We start from the raw sequence: 16,553 nt of genomic DNA on the forward strand, positions 1-16,553 counted from the left end.
CAGTGTGTATATTTTTTAGGTTAGGTGTTTTGTGCAAGTGGAATTTAGGTATTTGGCTGTATGGTCCATTTGTATCTTGTTAAGAATTGTATCTCTGCTAAAGGTTTTACAAAACTGGCTATATTCAAGAGAAGCTGTTTTTCTGTTCTTAAAAATGTATTTGTTTATATTCATCAGTGTATAGTTTCACAACCCAAAATCTTGAAATGTATTCATTTATTGTGTATTTTCAAATATAGACAAGATTAATATTTTGGTTGCAGGCCCTTTATCTGAACTGAGAATTGAAGAGGTGAAAACTGTTGGCTAATGTAGGAAAATCATAGAATGATACAACACAGGAGGAGGCTATTTGGCCAATTTACCCATATTGACTCTTTGAAAGAACTATCTAATTAGTACTCTTACCCTCTAGGCCTGCATTTTTATCCACTTCCATTTTGAAAATTATAAATAAATCTGCTTCCACCATATTTTTAGGGCGTGCATTCCAGAATATAACAGCTTGCTACTGTTTTTAAGAAAGAAGTTTCCTAATTTTGCTTCTTGTTCTTTTACCAATTACTTTAAATCTTTTTAATCAGGTATCTGAACCTTCTGTCACTGGAAATGGTTTCTCTTTATTTACTCAATCAAAAGCTTTCATTAATTTAAAAACCTCCATTAAAACTCCCATAACAATTCTCTGCTCCACGTGGAACCTCAGCTTCTCTGGTCTCTTCATGCAACTGATGTCCCTCATCCTTGCTAAATCTCCCCTCCACCTCTCTAAGGCCTTGATGCAGAGAATTGGATGAAATACTGCAGCTGGGCCTAACCAATGTTTTATTAAAGTTTAGCATAAAACTTTGTTTTTGTACTCCATCCCTTTTTGATAAAGCTAAGGATCCCATATGCTTTTTAACAGCCTTCTCACAATGTCTTCCATCTTCAAAGATTAGTATAAGTACCCCCAGGTCTTTTATGTTCCTGCATCAATTTTAAAATTGTATAATCTAGCTAATTCTGCCTTCCTTCATTCTTCCTACCAAAATGCATCTTTTCACACTTGGTGTCCACATTCTTCATTTAACATGTGTTACATTGCCTTTTCTTATTCATTCATAGGGTGAGGGCATTGCTGGCAAGATCAACATTTATTGTCCATCCCCAATTGTCCTTGAGAAGGTAGTGGCTCACCACTTTGAATATGACTGCATGTTTCTCCCCCATTCCACCATTCTCTCTGTCTTGCTGGAGTCTGTTGTTATTATCCTCCCTATTTGCTACATTTCAGAGCATTGTAGCATCTGTAATTGTTTAAATTATGCTCTGTTTACTCAAATTTAGACAATTTGTGGAGCAATGGTCTAAATATTGACCCATGGCGGACATCACTGTATACTTTCTAAGCCTAGAAAAACAGCTGTTCATCACTACTCTGCTTTTGGTCTCTTGGCCAGTTTCATATGCAAGCTGCTACTGCCCCTTTAGTCACCTGGGCTTCAATTTTCATAAGTCTATTCTGTTCTACTTTATCAAAAACTTTTTGAAAGTCAGTGATTGCAACATTAACTGCACTACCTTCATCAACCTCTGTAACTTAATCAAGGAACTCAGTCAAGTCTTTTGCATTTAACAAAACTGTTATTTATTAACCCATATTTTTCCAAGTGACAGTTGATTTTGTTGTCTGATTATTGTCTCAAGTTTCTGCACCACTGACATTAGGCCAACTGGCCAGCACGTCCTGGATTTGTCCCCCTCCCTGTTTTTGAATGGGTGTAACATTTGCAATCCTCAAGTTCCCTGGCACAGGACCCTTATCCAAGTAGGATAACATCTCAAGGCAACAAGAAGACACCAAAAGAATACAATGGCATGAGAGTTGTTAGTTTGACTTTCAACCGTCCACTGGGAGACTGGTGAACTGCCTTTTTTCTGGTTTCTACCATTGGATCTTTGTGGCTTGGATGGCCCTACCAGGGCTTTATGCTCTCATCAGCTTGGATTTCATATTCATAGGAGGATGCAAGCCTCCTACTGCATCAAAATGTCAACCCTAGGGAAGGAATTCTATACTGGGTATAGTGTTGCTGGTTTCAGCTTGTTAAAACCTTTGCTTCTGCATCAAAAATCAGATTATGATTCCAATTAATACAAGATGCATGTTGGGAACATTTGCTGATAGCTGGTATTGGACATGCATATAGCTGTTTTGGAGAAGTTCACTGAGAATTCAATTGACAAATTTCTGAGAGCCTCTTGGATCTATCATATTGGACCATCTTGAAACCAATGTCTGATTTTTGTCCCGATGATTTCAGTGCAGCTGTAACATTTGGCTTTGGTACTGATCTCTTAAAATTAAACTGGAATATCTGAAAAACTTTGTCATAGTAATTGCTCACCAATATACTAGTGTAGACGTTCCAGGAACTTTTTTATTCGTTGGGCTGTGGGCATCGCTGGCTAGGCCAGCATTTATTGCCCATCTCGAATTGCCCTTGGGAAAGTGGTGGTGAGCTGCCACCTTGAACCGCTGCAGTCCATGCGGTACATCCACAGTCCTGTTAGTAAGAGAGGATCTTGACCCAGTAACAGTGAAGGAATAACAAATTTCCAAGTCAGGATGGTGAGCGGCTTGGAGGAGATCTTCCAAGTGGTGGTGTTCCCATGTGTCTGCTGCCTTTCTCCTTTAGATTGTAGCAGTTTGTGGGTTTTGGAGATGCTGTCTAAGGAGGCATGGTAAGTTCCTACAGTGCATCTTGTAGATAGTACACATTACTGCCATTGTGTCGGTGGTGGAGGGAATGAGTGTTGTGAATGGGGTGCCAATCAAGCTGGCTGCTTTTTTTATTGAGCAGTGTTGGAGCTGCACCCGTCCAGTCAAGTGGAGAGTATTCCATCACACTCCTGACTTGTGCCTTGTAGGAGTCGGGAGGTGAGTTACTTGCGTAATTCCTAGTCTCAGACCTAATCTTGTAGCCACAGTATTTATGTGGTTAGCCCAGTTCAGTTTCTAGTAAGTGGTAATCCCCAGGATGTTGCTGCTGGAGGATTCAATGATGGTAATGGCATTGAATGTCAAGGGGCTATGATTAAATTCTGTCTTGTTGGAGATGGTCATTGCCTGGCACTTGTGTGGCACGAAGGTTACTTGTCATTTATCACCCCAAGCCTGAATATTTTCCAGGTCTTTCTGCATTTGGACATGGACTGTTTCAGTATCTGAGGAATTGCAAATGGTGCTGAACTTTGTGCAATCATCGGCGAACATCCCCACTCGGACCTTATGATGAAGCAACTGAAGATGGTTGAGCCTAAGACACTACCCTGAGGAACTTGTGCAGTGATTGTATGACCCAGCAGTTGGTAAAGCTGAGTTTAAAAATCCCAGAGGAAAACTTTAAACAACTATCATAACCTATATTTTTAAGTGGTTTGTTTGTGATGCAACTCTAAATCCAGGAATCAGACCACCAGTTTGTGAGAGGTTTTATATTAAACTAAATTAAATATTTTATTAATTTACACAAGTTAAATATATACTCAGGACTACAAGTTACTATCATAACTTTTAACACATTCCCAAATTAACCTCCTTTAAGGCAACAGCAACCCATAGACTGAACCAGACACCAGGCAAAGCGTTTTCACCTTAGGAATTCAAAATGAGGTTCCTTTCACTTTGGCTCCTGTGGAGACAGTTGTGGGCTTACAGCTACTTTGATCTTGCATTGCATCTGCCCTGCGCGTGCACACAACTGCTGAAGTTTAGCACAGCTTATTGAATGTAAATTCTCATTGTATCACCAGCCTCTTTGAACTCCACCTCTTATAACAAAACCCCTTTTATCAATTTTATTAGTAATGTAAACATATTGCTTGGTCTCTGCTAGCTAGGTACCAGATTTCACCCCACTTCTTGAATGCTCTATTCAAAAAATGCAAATGCATTCTATCTCTCTTACATCTCAAAACTAGTACATAGCAAAGTACCCAGACTAGCTGGCTTTAATCCAGTTAAGACATACCCACAGACTAAACCTCTTTTAAAAGAAAAATATTTTCCAATAATATATACATTAATAGCTCCATGATGTCCTGAGATGATTGCCCTCCAACAGCCACAATCATCCTCCTTTGTGCTAGGTATGACTCCAACCAGTGGAGAGTTTTCCCCCTGATTCCCATTGACTCCAGTTTTGCTCAGGCTCCTTGATGTCACACACTCACATGCTGCTTTGGTGTCAAAGGCAGTCACACTCACCTCAGCTCTGGGGTTCAACTCTTTTGTCCATGTTTGAACCAACGCTGTAATGAGCTCAGGGGCTGAGTGATCCAGGCGGAACCCAAACTGAGCATCAGTGAGTGGGTTATTGCTAAGCGAGTGCCATTTGATAGCACTGTTGATGACCTCTTCTATCGCTTTACTGCTGATCGAGAGTAGACTGATGGGGCAGTAATTGGCCGGGTTGAATTTATCCTCCCTTTTGTGAAGAGGACATACCTGGGTAATTTTCCACATTGCCAGGTAAATGCCAGCATGTAGGTATACTGGAACAGCTTGGCTAGGAGCACAAGTCTTCAGTACTATTGCCGGAATATTGTCAGGGCCCATAACCTTTGCAGTATCCAGTGCCTTCAGCTGTTTCTTGATATCGTGTGGAGTGAATTGAATTGGCTGAAGACTGGCATCACTGATGCTGGGGAACTCCGGAGGAGCCCGATATGGATCATCTGCTCGGTACTTCTGGCTGAAGGTTGTTGCAAATGCTACAGCCTTATCTGTTGCTGGGCTCCCCCATCATTGAGGATGGAGATATTTGTGGAACCGTCTCCTCCAGTGAGTTGTTTAATTGTCCACAGCCATTCATGACTGGATATGGCAGAGCTTAGATCTGTTCTGTTGGTTGTGGGTTCACTTAGCTCTGTCTATCACTTGCTGCTTTTGCTGTTTGGCATGCAAATAGTCCTGTGCTGTGGCTTCAGCAGGTTGACACCTCATTTTTAGGTATGCCTGATGCTGCTGCTGGCATGCCCTCCTGTATTCTTCATTGAACCAGGGTTGATTCCCTGGCTTGGTGGTAATGGTAAAGTGGGGGATATGCCAGGCTATGAGGTTACAGATTGTGGTTGAGTATAATTCTGCTGCTGCTGCTGGCCCACAGCACCTCATGGCTGCCCAGTCTTGAGTTGCTAGATCTGTTTGAAATCAGATTTTAGCATGGTGGTAATGCCATACAATACAATGGAGGGTATCCTCAATGTGAAGATGGGACTTCATCTCCACAAGGACAGTGGTCACTCCTCCTGATACTGACATGAACAGATGTATCTGTGGCAGGCAGATTGGTGAGGATGAGGTCAAGCATGTTTTTCCCTCTTGGTTCCCTCACCACCTGTCAAGCATGTTTTTCCCTCTTGGTTCCCTCACCACTTGCTGCAGACCCGGTCTAGCAGCTATGTCCTTTAAGACTCAGCCAGTTTGGTCAGTAGATGTGCTACTGATCCACTCTTGGTGATGGACATTGAAACCCCTTACCCAGAGTACATTCTACATGCTTGCCACCCTTGGTACTTCCTCCAGGTGGTGTTCAACATGGAGGAGTACTGATTCATCAGCTGAGGAGATCCGATACACGGTAACCAGCAAGAGGTTTCTTTGCCCATGTTTGACCTGATGCCATGAGACTTCGTGGGGTCCGGAGTCAATGTTGAGAACTCCCAGGGCAACTCCCTCCCAACTGTATACCCCTGTGCCGCCACCTCTGCTGGGTCTGTCCTGCCAGTGGGACAGGACATACCCAGGGATGGTGATGTCTGGGACATGATCTGTAAGGTATGATTCTATGAATATGATTGTCAGGTTGTTGCTTGACTAGTCTGATACAGCTCTCCCCATTTTGGCACAAGCCCCTATATGTTAGTAAGGAGTACTTTGTAGTGTCAACAGGGCTGAGTTTGCTGTCTAGTGCCTAGGTTGGTGCTACGTGGTCAGTCTTGTTCTGTTCTTTCTTATTGACTTTTTAGCGGTTTAATGTGACTGAATGAGTGGCTTGCTAGGTCATTTCAGAGGGCATTTAAGAGTCAACCACATTGCTGTGCATCTGGAGTCACATGTAAGCCAGATCAGGTAGAGATGGCAGATTTCTTTCCCTAAAGGACATTAGTGAGCCAGATAGGTTTTTACAACAATTGACAATGGTTTCATGGTCATTAAACTTTTACTTCCAGATTTTTATTGAATTCCAATTCCATCATCTGTCGTGATGGGATTCTAAACCTGGTCCCCAGAGCATTACCGTGGGTATCTGGATCACTAGTCCAGTGACAATACTAGTTTGTCAATAACCTTGCAAGAAATATTGGCAGAAATAACTCATGTTTTTATTTGCACTGTGCCATAATCTCCTGAGATTTCATATCTTATCTGCTGATATCCTAAATGATGCAGGGGAAAGTTCACTATTCTAGTTCGGCCCGCAATTGCTGTCAATGAAGACTGTGTATTTCCTGATTTGCACTACTTTTTATACTGCAGCCACTTGGACTGAAAAATATAGCACACATGAATTGATGTTGACATGATTTACAGCACTTAGGTGACTCCTAGCCTAAGAGAAAAAGAAAGGCACCATTAAAGCTGTAAATGGAGTTTCGAGCTTTCAATCTCAAAATTGTTGTTAGATTTGCTTTTTTTATGATTTTCTGCTCTCTGGAGTCTCGTGAGCAACTGAAGGCAATATTTTCAGGAGTCACACCCCTCTATTTGTTAAGGAAGTTGCTATCCACCTGGTATTCCTGTGTTCTCGATTATCATGGGTAATCTAGAAGGGCACCATATGGTCTCTGCCATCTCTCTGTGACTGACTTTGTAGGGAACCCTCCCTTAGTATCTGCTGTAACTGATCTGTCTCTAGCTCTAGGACCAAATTACAAAAGCACTGAAGTGCTTTGAGGTCATGGAAGGGGCTATATAAATGCATGTTCTTTCTTTCTTATAGGGGCCACAGTAAACCTGGAAGACTTTTTGTTGTTGGAACTTCTACAGTGGTTTAAACTGGATTTTTTTCAATGGGTAGATTCTCTCCCCTGTAACAACTGTGGAGAAGCAACGCAGCCATCGGGTTCACTTCCACCAACCAGTGAAGATCTAAGATGGGGTGCTCAAAGAGTTGAAAATCATCTTTGCAGTAAATGTAATACCAGCAATCGATTTCCAAGGTATACACCACAATAAAGTATGGTGTGCAGAATAACATAACTGCATGAAAATACAGCCTACACAATTCACTTTCTGACTTATCTATTGTAATCCTGTAGTTGATTAGTAAGTCGCTGTATACTTTTAAAGATACTTTTGGATAGTAGTTTCTAAAACTCATTTCCAGCCATTCAAGTCCTCTGGTTAAAAAGTGCAGCACTTAGTAATTCTTAAACATAAATACTTGAAGTCAGACAAATTTATTTCCGTTTCCATTTTTTTAATATTTCCATTAAGGAAGGGAATATGAATCTTTGAATGGATTGTTTTCACAGTAAAAGTAACTTGCTATCCTTCCCTAGCCTATGCTATGATTTCCTTAGCTGTTGGACCAGATATAAATTAGTCACAGTTTCACAGAAACAAAGCAAGGAGAATGTTTTCTGCTGCACTGTGCACTGCTTTAGTGGACTTGATGATTTCAAAGACAATCTCAGTTTTCCAATCACCAATTTTATCACAATTCAAAAGTAAAATATTGCGGATGCTAGAAATCTGAAAAACAAACAGAAACTGCAGGAAATACTTAGGTCTGGCAGCAAACCGTTAACTTTTCCATGGGTGATGAGATTCCACTTTGTCAGACTAAGAATATATCTTGCCTTGTCCCTAAGAATATATTCTAACGTTTTCCCAATTATAGATGTCTTCAATAGTGAAGTTACACTTGCTGCCTTCTAATCTAGGGAGACCACCTAGAATCCAGAAGGCAACACTGGAAGATCAAGTCTAATGCATCCCTAACTCTGGAGCCACCTCTTAAAATATGAGGATGTAGACCATCAGACTGCAGGGATTTGTCAGCTTTTAGCCCCAATAATCTCTCCAAAAGCTCTTCTTTACTTATTTAATTATTTCAAGTTTCTCACTCCCCATAGATCTTTGGTTCCCATTATTTCTGATTATGTCCTTTGTGTCTTCTAGTATGAAAATTTAATATAAATATTTGTTTAACGTGCCTGCCATTTCCTTATCCCCCATTTTTGTTTTCTCCTGTCTTTGCCTTTAGACACCCACATTTACTTTCGCTAATCTTTTCCTTTTTATATGACTGTAAAAGCTCTTAGAATCTTTTTATTTCTTGATGGTTGGCTCATTCTTTTTTTCTCCTGTCAATTTCTTAATGATCCTTGCTGTTTTTTTTTAAACCGCCCTAGTCCTCAGGCTTGCTATTCTTTTTGACAACATTGTAAGCCTTTTCTTTAAATCCATACTGTCCTTAACTTCTCTGGTTATTCATGGCTGTACCTTTTTTTCAGTGGAATTTTTATTCATTAAGAGAATGTGTTTGTTGAGAATGATTAATTTTCTCTTTAAATGCTTAAATACCATTGTATCTTTTAACCTAATTTCCCAATCTACAATGGCCAACTTGTCCCTTGTACCTCCATCATTGGCTTTGTTTAACTTCAAGACCGCACTTTTGAACTAAACCGCATCATTTTCAAACTGTATGACATTCATCATATCATGATGATTACTCTTCCTCAGAAGCCTTGACGATAAAATTACTAATTTTCCTTCTCTCTTGCACAATGCTAAACTAAAAGTAGCCCTTTTTTTTGGTTGCTTGATGTATTCTTTTGCTCTTCATGGCTCTGTCTTCACCATTATCTTCACCCTTGTTCCCAGAAAAATGACCACTACCATCTCTCTTTGAGTCAACTCCATATTTTCTCTCATAAGTCTGATAGTTTATAAACTTGAGCAGCTCTCATCTTTTGTTTGGCATTTTCAAAGTTCATCTTGTCCATGACATAGAGAGCAGACCTGCATGAGAAAGGCAGCAGTGGCAGGAGATAAACTGGTGGTAGAGAGGGAGGCCCAGCACACGGAGAGGGAAACTGCATGAGAACGGCAGCGGCGGCAGGAGATAAAACCAGCATCAGGGCTGAAGTGTAATGTCAAAGGAAAACAGGTAGGTGATTGGTGGGTATCTCTTCCGTGTCTCTCTGATTGGCCAAGTGGCTTAAATCAGGAGACATTATTACAGCTGAAGAGCACAGTTAAGAAGTTCACTTTTGAAATATTTAACATCCAAGTTAATTAAATAGAATAGAGATGGCTGGGTAGGCGATGTGTTGCAGCTTAGTATGTGGATGCTGATGCGATCTATGGTGACCACATCTGCAGCAAGTGCTGACTACTTAAGGAATTTTGGCTCAAAGTTGATGAGCTGGAGTCCGAGCTGCGGACACTGCGACACATCAGGGAGGGGGAGAGTTACCTGGACACTGTTTCAGGAGACAGTCACACCCCTTAGATTAAGTACATCAAATTTGAACTGCGGTCAGGGACAGGAAGGTGTACCTGCAAGTGAGGCAGGTATGGGGACCCAGAATTTAGCTTTGGAGAAGACTCAGCCAGTGCCCTTGTCCAATAGGTACAAGGTTCTTGCTCCCGGTGTGGACAAGGGCACACTGCAGGGAGGATGAGCAAGATGACCACAGCACTGTGGTACAGAGTGCCATTCAAGTGGGGGGAGAAAAGGGAAATGTAGTAATAGGGGATAGCATAGTTAGGGGAATAGATACTGTTCTCTGCAGCAAAGACAGAGTCTCGAAGGCTGTGTTGCCTACGTGGTGCCAAGGTTAAGGAAATCCCTTCTGAGCAGGAGAGGAATTTGGAGTGGGAGTGGAAGGATCCAGTTGTCGTGGTCTATGTACCACCAACATAGATAGAACCAGGAAAGAGGTTCTGCTGAGGTACTACAACAGCTTGGGGCTAAATTTAAAAAGCAGAACCACAAAGGTGGTAATTTCCAGATTACTACCTGAGCCTCGTGCAAATTGGCGTAAGGTAAATAAAATTAGAGAGGTAAATGCGTGGCTCAGGATTGGTGTGGGAGAAATGGGTTCCAATTCATGGGGCACTGGCACCAATTCTGGGAAAGGAGAGAGCTGTTCCGTTGGGACGGGCTTCATTTGAACCATGCTGGGACCAGTGTCCTGGTGAATCATTTAACTAGGATTGTAAATAGGACTTTAAACTAATTAGTGGCAGGGAGGGTTCAATTGAAGGGAAGTATAAAAAATCAAAAAGAAACGAGAGAGCAGAGGTGCAGAGTAGTGAAGAGGCGAATGATAATCAAAGTGTGACAGGAAGGGGCAGAAAATATAAGCAGAAGAGTGCAGCAGAAATTAGAACCAGAATGAGTAATAATGGTAAAAAGTCAAAGCTTAAGGCTGTTTATCTGAATGCACACAGCATTTCTAACAATATAGATGAGTTGATGGCACAAATAGAAATAAATGAATATGTCTCGGTAGCTATTACAGAAACGTGGTTGCAGGGTGACCAAGACTGGGAACTCAATATTCAAGGGCTTTCAACATTCCAGAAAAATAGGCGAAAAGGGGATGGGGTAGCTTTGTTAATAAAGGAAGGTATCAGTGTGGTAGTAAGTAGTGATGTAGGCGCAATAGATCATGATGTGGAATCCGTTTGGGTGGAAATAAGGAATAATAAGGGGAAGAAGTCACGGGTGGGAGTCGTCTATAGGCCCCTGAAGAATTGCCTCACTGTAGGACAAAGTATAAATCGGGAAATAATTGAGGTGTGTAAGAAGGGTGCTACAATTGTCATGGGTGATTTTAATCTGCATATTGACTGGACAGATCAGATTGGCATGGGTAACATGGAAGATGAATTTGTAGAGTGCATCACGGATTGTTTCTTAGAGCAATACATTGCAGAACCTACCTGGGAACAGTTTATTTTAGATCTAGTAATGTGTAATGAGGTGGGATTAATAAGAGATACCATAGTTAAGGATCCTCTAGGGAGTAGCGATCACAACATAGTAGAATTTCGAATTCAGTTTGAGGGTAAGCAACTCGGGTCTCAAACCAGTGTCCTCAACTTAAATAAGGGCAATTACAGAGGTATGAAGAAAGAGTTGTCCAAAGCGGGCTGGGAAAATAGACTAAGGAGAAGGTCAGTGGATGAGCAGTGTCAGACATTTAAGCAGATATTTCATAATACTCAGCAAAAATTTATCCCAGTCAAAAAGAAGGACTTGTTGAGAAGAATGAACCACCTGTGGTTAACAAAGGTGGTCAAGGAGAGTATCCAGTCAAAAACTAAGGCATACAAAGCGGTGAAAACTAGTAGGCCAGAGGATTGGGAATTTTTTTAGGAACCAGCAGCGAATGAATCAAAAGCTAATAAAGAGGGAGAAAATTGATTATGAAAGCAAATTGGCAAGAAATAAAAAACAAACAGCAAGAGCTTCTACGGGCATATAAAAAGAGTGAGCGTGGGACTCTTGGAGGATGTAACTAGAGAATTGATAATGGGGAACAGGGAAATGGCAGATAATTTAAAACCAATATTTTGCATCAGTCTTCACAGTGGAGGACACTATAAACATCCCAAAGATATCAGATAAACAAGGAGCCAATGGGAGGAAAGATCTTGTAACAGTCCCTATCATGAGGGACAAAGCATTTGACAAATTAATGGGACTAAAGGCAGACAAGTCACCAGGACTTAAAGGCCTACATCCAAGGCTTTTAAAGGAAGTGGCTGCAGAGATATTGGAGGCATTGGTCAAAATATTCCAGAACTCACTGGATTCTGAGAGGGTCCCAGTGGACTGGAAAATCACTAATGTGACACCCCTGTTCAAGACGGGAGGGAGACAAAAAGCAGGAAACTATAGGCCATTCAGCCTAACATCTGTCGTTGGGTAAATGCTAGTGTCCATTGTTAAGGAAGAAATAGGACATTTAGAAAAGCTTAGTGCAATCAAACAGAGCGAACATGGTTTTGCAAAAGGGAAATCGTGTTTGACAAATTTGCTAGAGTTCCTTGAGGATATAACAAGCAGAGTTGATAAGAGGAACTGGTAGATGTTGTGTATTTGGATTGCCAAAAGGCATTCGATAAGGTGCCACATAAAAGGTTATTGCCCAAGATAGGAGCTCATGGTATTGGGGATAATGTATTAGCATGGATTGAGAATTGGTTAACACACAGAAGACAGAGCGTTGGGATTAATGTCTTTTTCAGGTTGGAAAGACATAACTAGTGGAGTGCCACAAGGATCAATCCTAGGGCCTCAATTCTTTACCATCTATATTAATGACTTGGAGGAGGGGGCAGAGTGTAATGTATCCAAATTTGCTGGCGATACAAAAATAGATGGGAGGGCATGTTGTGATGACATAAGGAATCTGCAAGGGGAAATGGATTGGTTGAGTGAGTGGGCAAAAACTTGGCAGATGGAGTTTAATGTAGGAAAGTGTGAGGTCATGCACTTTGGTAGGAAGAATCAAAAGGCAACCTATTATTTAAATGGAGTAAGACTCCAAAAAAGTGCTGCACAGCGGGATCTGGGTGTTCTTATGCATAAAACACACACAGTTAGCATGCAGGTGCAGCTAGTAATTAAGAAGGCAAATAGAATTTTGGCCTGAAGTGCCAGGAGGCCAGAGTTTAAAAACAGGGAAGCCTTGTTATAGCTGTACAGGGTTTTGGTGAGGCTGCACCTGGAGTACTGTGTACAGTTTTGGTCCCCATATTTAAGAAAGGATATACTGGCATTGGGGGCAACTCAAAAGAGATTCACTAGGCTGATTCCTGGGATGAAGGGGTTGACTTATCAAGAACGGCTAAACAGGTTAGTCCTTTATTCGTTAGTAGAAGAAGGGTGATCTTATTGAAACGTACAAGATTCTGAGGGGGCTTAACAGGGTAGATGTTTAGAAGGTGGGGGAATCTCAAACTAAGGGACATAGTTACAGAATAAGGGGACACTCAGTTAAAACTGAGATGCAAAGGAATTTCTTCTCAGAGGGTAGTGAATGCCTGGAATTTTCTACCCCATAGAGTTGTGGGGGCTAGATCACAAAGTATTTAAAGAGGAGATAGATTTTTTGAAATTTTGGGGAGTTGAGGGTTATGAGGAGCTGGCATGAAAGAGGAGTTGAGGCCTGGGGCAGATCAGCCATGATCTTATTGAATGGCGGGGCAGGCTTGACAGGCAAAATGGCCACTCCTGCTCATATTTCTTATGTACTTATGATACCCATCTCCTCCTCTTGGTTTCCATTTCCCAATCAACTCATAACTATCTACTTCATTTTTTTGCTTCCCATGCTGGTGGTTATTTTCTGTGATTACATATTACTCCCCTTAAATTCTGAATTCGCCCTACTATTGAATTGAATGTCATGTCTGTGATTGCGTTAACAATCCTGTTTCAAGACTATATAGAAGCAGTGAAATAAAGTAATGTTAGTATAAATTCTATCTTGTTCTGTCCTTAATACCATTAAAGTGGGCCAAATATTAACCGACTTTAAGCATTTGGTGTGTAACCAGGTTCAACATCATTCCCACTGACAACAGTTGTGCTGGATCTTTTTTCCAAGTGAATCCGTTTACATCCAACTACATAACTCAAACCAAATTAAGTATCATAAATAAAATGCGAAACTAAATTGAAATTGCACCATCACAATTATAGATTCCCAATTCTGATTTCTATTTCCAAAATAATTAGTATTCTCTATTTAATGAGCAAGTCTTAATGTGTGAATAATGACCTCATCATGCACTTTCTAAAAAATCCCCATACCCCAAGATGTCGGCATCAAGTTATTAAAATAAATGAATGAATGAAATTAAAAATAAAGGAAAGCACATATATAGGGTGGGGGAGATCTTGGACAGATTTGAATATGATCATTTTAAAATTGAAGTTTTGGTAGATCAGCAAGCCCTGGGGATGATGGGTAAATAGGACTTGGTGCACGTTGTAGAACATGCAGTTGAGTTTTGAATGAACTCAAGTTTAAAAGGTAGAATATGGGAGGCCAACCAGACGAGCCTTGAAATAGTCAAGTCTGGAAGTGACAAAAGCATGGATGAGTGTTTCAGCAGCGAATGGGATGAAGCAGAGTTGCAGCTGCATGACATAGAGGTGGAAGTAGTATGTTTTGTGCTGGAGAATCTCAGCTCAAACTCAAATAGAATGTTCTTGTTGCTAATAGCCTTGTTCAGCCTAAGATGGTGCCAAGGCAACAGAATTTATTGAGAGGCTCAACTGTGGCTTTGTTCTTTCCTCTGTTTAACTGAAGAAAATTGCAGCCCATCCAAGACTGGATGTCAGGCTGACAAAGCAGAGGTAGTGGAGAAATAGAGCTAAGTTTTGTCAGTGTGTATGGAACTTGATGTCATGTTTTCAGATGATGTCACCAAGGCTAGCAGTAGATTAAGAATAGGATGGATCTTTGGAGGTGTTCAGAAATAATGGAGGTGGAATTCAGTCATTGCAGGAGATTTTGTGACTGATTGGATAGGTATGAGTTGAAATAAGCAAAGACAATCCCACTAAGATGGGCAATGGAGGACGGAATGGAAGAGAATTACATGAAATATACAACCCAGGAACGGGCAATTTGCCCAATTAGTCCATGCAACCATATACACTCCACTCAAGCCTTCTTCCGTTTTATCTAACTCTGAATAACCCTCTATTCCAGTAACACACACACACCTTCCTTCTCTCACTCTAATTATTAATTACTCAATTTTAAAAAAAATATCTATTTATTGCTTTGACATTATTTTCACTCATACTCGTTTTTTTGCTCGTCGTTTCTTTCCTTCATACATCAAATTTTTTTCTAAAATTCATTTTTAACATTGTGCCAAACCTTATCTTTCTGAAATTTGCTTAACAACCCCTTGAGTGAGGAAAATAAATTGCAACATGGCCCCTCACGCGCAAAAGTTAGATGTGTCTGGAGTAGGGGATAGCATATTAGCATTGGTAGAGGATTTGTTAGCTAACAGGAAATGGAGGATGGGATTTTCTGCCCCCTCCTGCTGACAGGACCTTCTGGCCCCACCGAAGTGAATGGAAGTTTGAATGGCCCACCACAGAAACTTCTGCAGGCATCCTGAAAATTCCAGCCAGGGTAGAAATGAATGAGTAATTTTCAGGTTGGAAGATATAACCAGTGGAGTGCCACAGGAATCAATGCTGGGGGCTCGATTACAAGCTATAGCAATAACTTGGATGAAAAGATGAAATGTTTGGTTGCTAAATTTGCTGATGACACACACATAGGCAGGAGAGCAATAAATTGTAAGAGAATATAAGAAGTCTGCAGAGGGATATAGATAGGCTAATTGAATGGGCAAAAATTTGGCAGATATATTATAATGTAGGTAAATGTGAGCTTGTCCACTTCGGCAGGAAGAATAGAAAAGCAGCATATTATTTAAATAGAGAGAGATTTCAGAACTCTGTGCTACAGAGGGATCTAGGTGTCCTGGTACATGAATTGCAAAATGTTGGCGTGCAGGTACAGCAAGTGATTAGGAAGGCACATGGGATGTTATAGTTTATTGCAAGGGGATTGAAATATAAAAGCAGGGAAGTTTTTCAGCAGTTGTACAGGGAGTTGGTAAGACCATATTTGGAGTACTTGTACAGTTTTGGTCTCCTTATTTAAGAAAGGACGTAATTGCATTAGAAGCATTGCAGAAACGGTTCACCTGACTAATTCCTGCAATGAAGGGGTTGCCTTATGAGGAGAAGTTGGATAGGTTGGGCCTGTATCCATTGAAGTTTGGATGAATAATAGGTGATCTTATTGAAACATATAAGATCCTGAGGGGACTTGACAGGGTAAATGCTGAAAGGATGTTTCACCTTTTGGGAGACACTAGAACTAGGGTACACAGTTTTAACATAAAGGGTCTCCAATTTAAGACAGGTGTGGAGGATTTTTTTCTATGAGGGTCATTAATCTGTGGAATTCTCTTCCCCAGAGAGCAGTGGAGGCAGGATAATTAAATAATTTTAAGGCTGAGTTAGATTCTTGACTGACAATGGATTCAACGGTATAGGGATAGGCAGGAATGTGAAGGCCACAATCAGATCAACCATGATCTTATCAAATAGCAGAGCAGGCTCATTGGGCTGAATGGCCTATTTTTGTTCGTATGTACTTGCAGTAATGCATCTACCTTTTTAGAGGTTTTCTCCTGTCTATAACTTACTACCTCTTGTTCAAACTTATGCAAGTATATATGTCATATCTCTGTCCCAATATTAAAAGATGCTAATTTCTGAATGATTCTTTGTTTTGCCATAATAAAGAGATGCCTTAAGTTGTGTCAGCTGTTTATATCTTGCAGATGCATGAGAGATTGTGCAAGGGAGCCTTTGTACCTCCAACTTTCAGAAAGTTCAAATAGTTCTAACCATTTAAGGCTATAACTAGTGGAGTGTCACAGGGATCAGTGTTGGTGCCTAAACTGTTTACAATCTATACCAGTGACTTGA

The 16,553-nt window shown here is 40.8% G+C and overlaps 1 protein-coding gene across 1 annotated transcript in view; it reads left to right on the top strand.

The window, feature by feature from the left end:
- Window positions 1–16,553, top strand: part of ngly1 (N-glycanase 1) — a 62,511-nt gene that overhangs the window by 24,376 nt on the left and 21,582 nt on the right. The window contains exon 5 of the mRNA XM_041185071.1: window positions 6,990–7,209. Within this exon, the coding sequence (XP_041041005.1) occupies window positions 6,990–7,209 (220 nt within the window). The remainder of the gene's footprint in view (window positions 1–6,989; window positions 7,210–16,553) is intronic.

Source organism: Carcharodon carcharias, chromosome 3 (assembly GCF_017639515.1).
Source record: "Carcharodon carcharias isolate sCarCar2 chromosome 3, sCarCar2.pri, whole genome shotgun sequence".
NCBI classification, from domain to species: Eukaryota; Metazoa; Chordata; class Chondrichthyes; order Lamniformes; family Lamnidae; genus Carcharodon; species Carcharodon carcharias.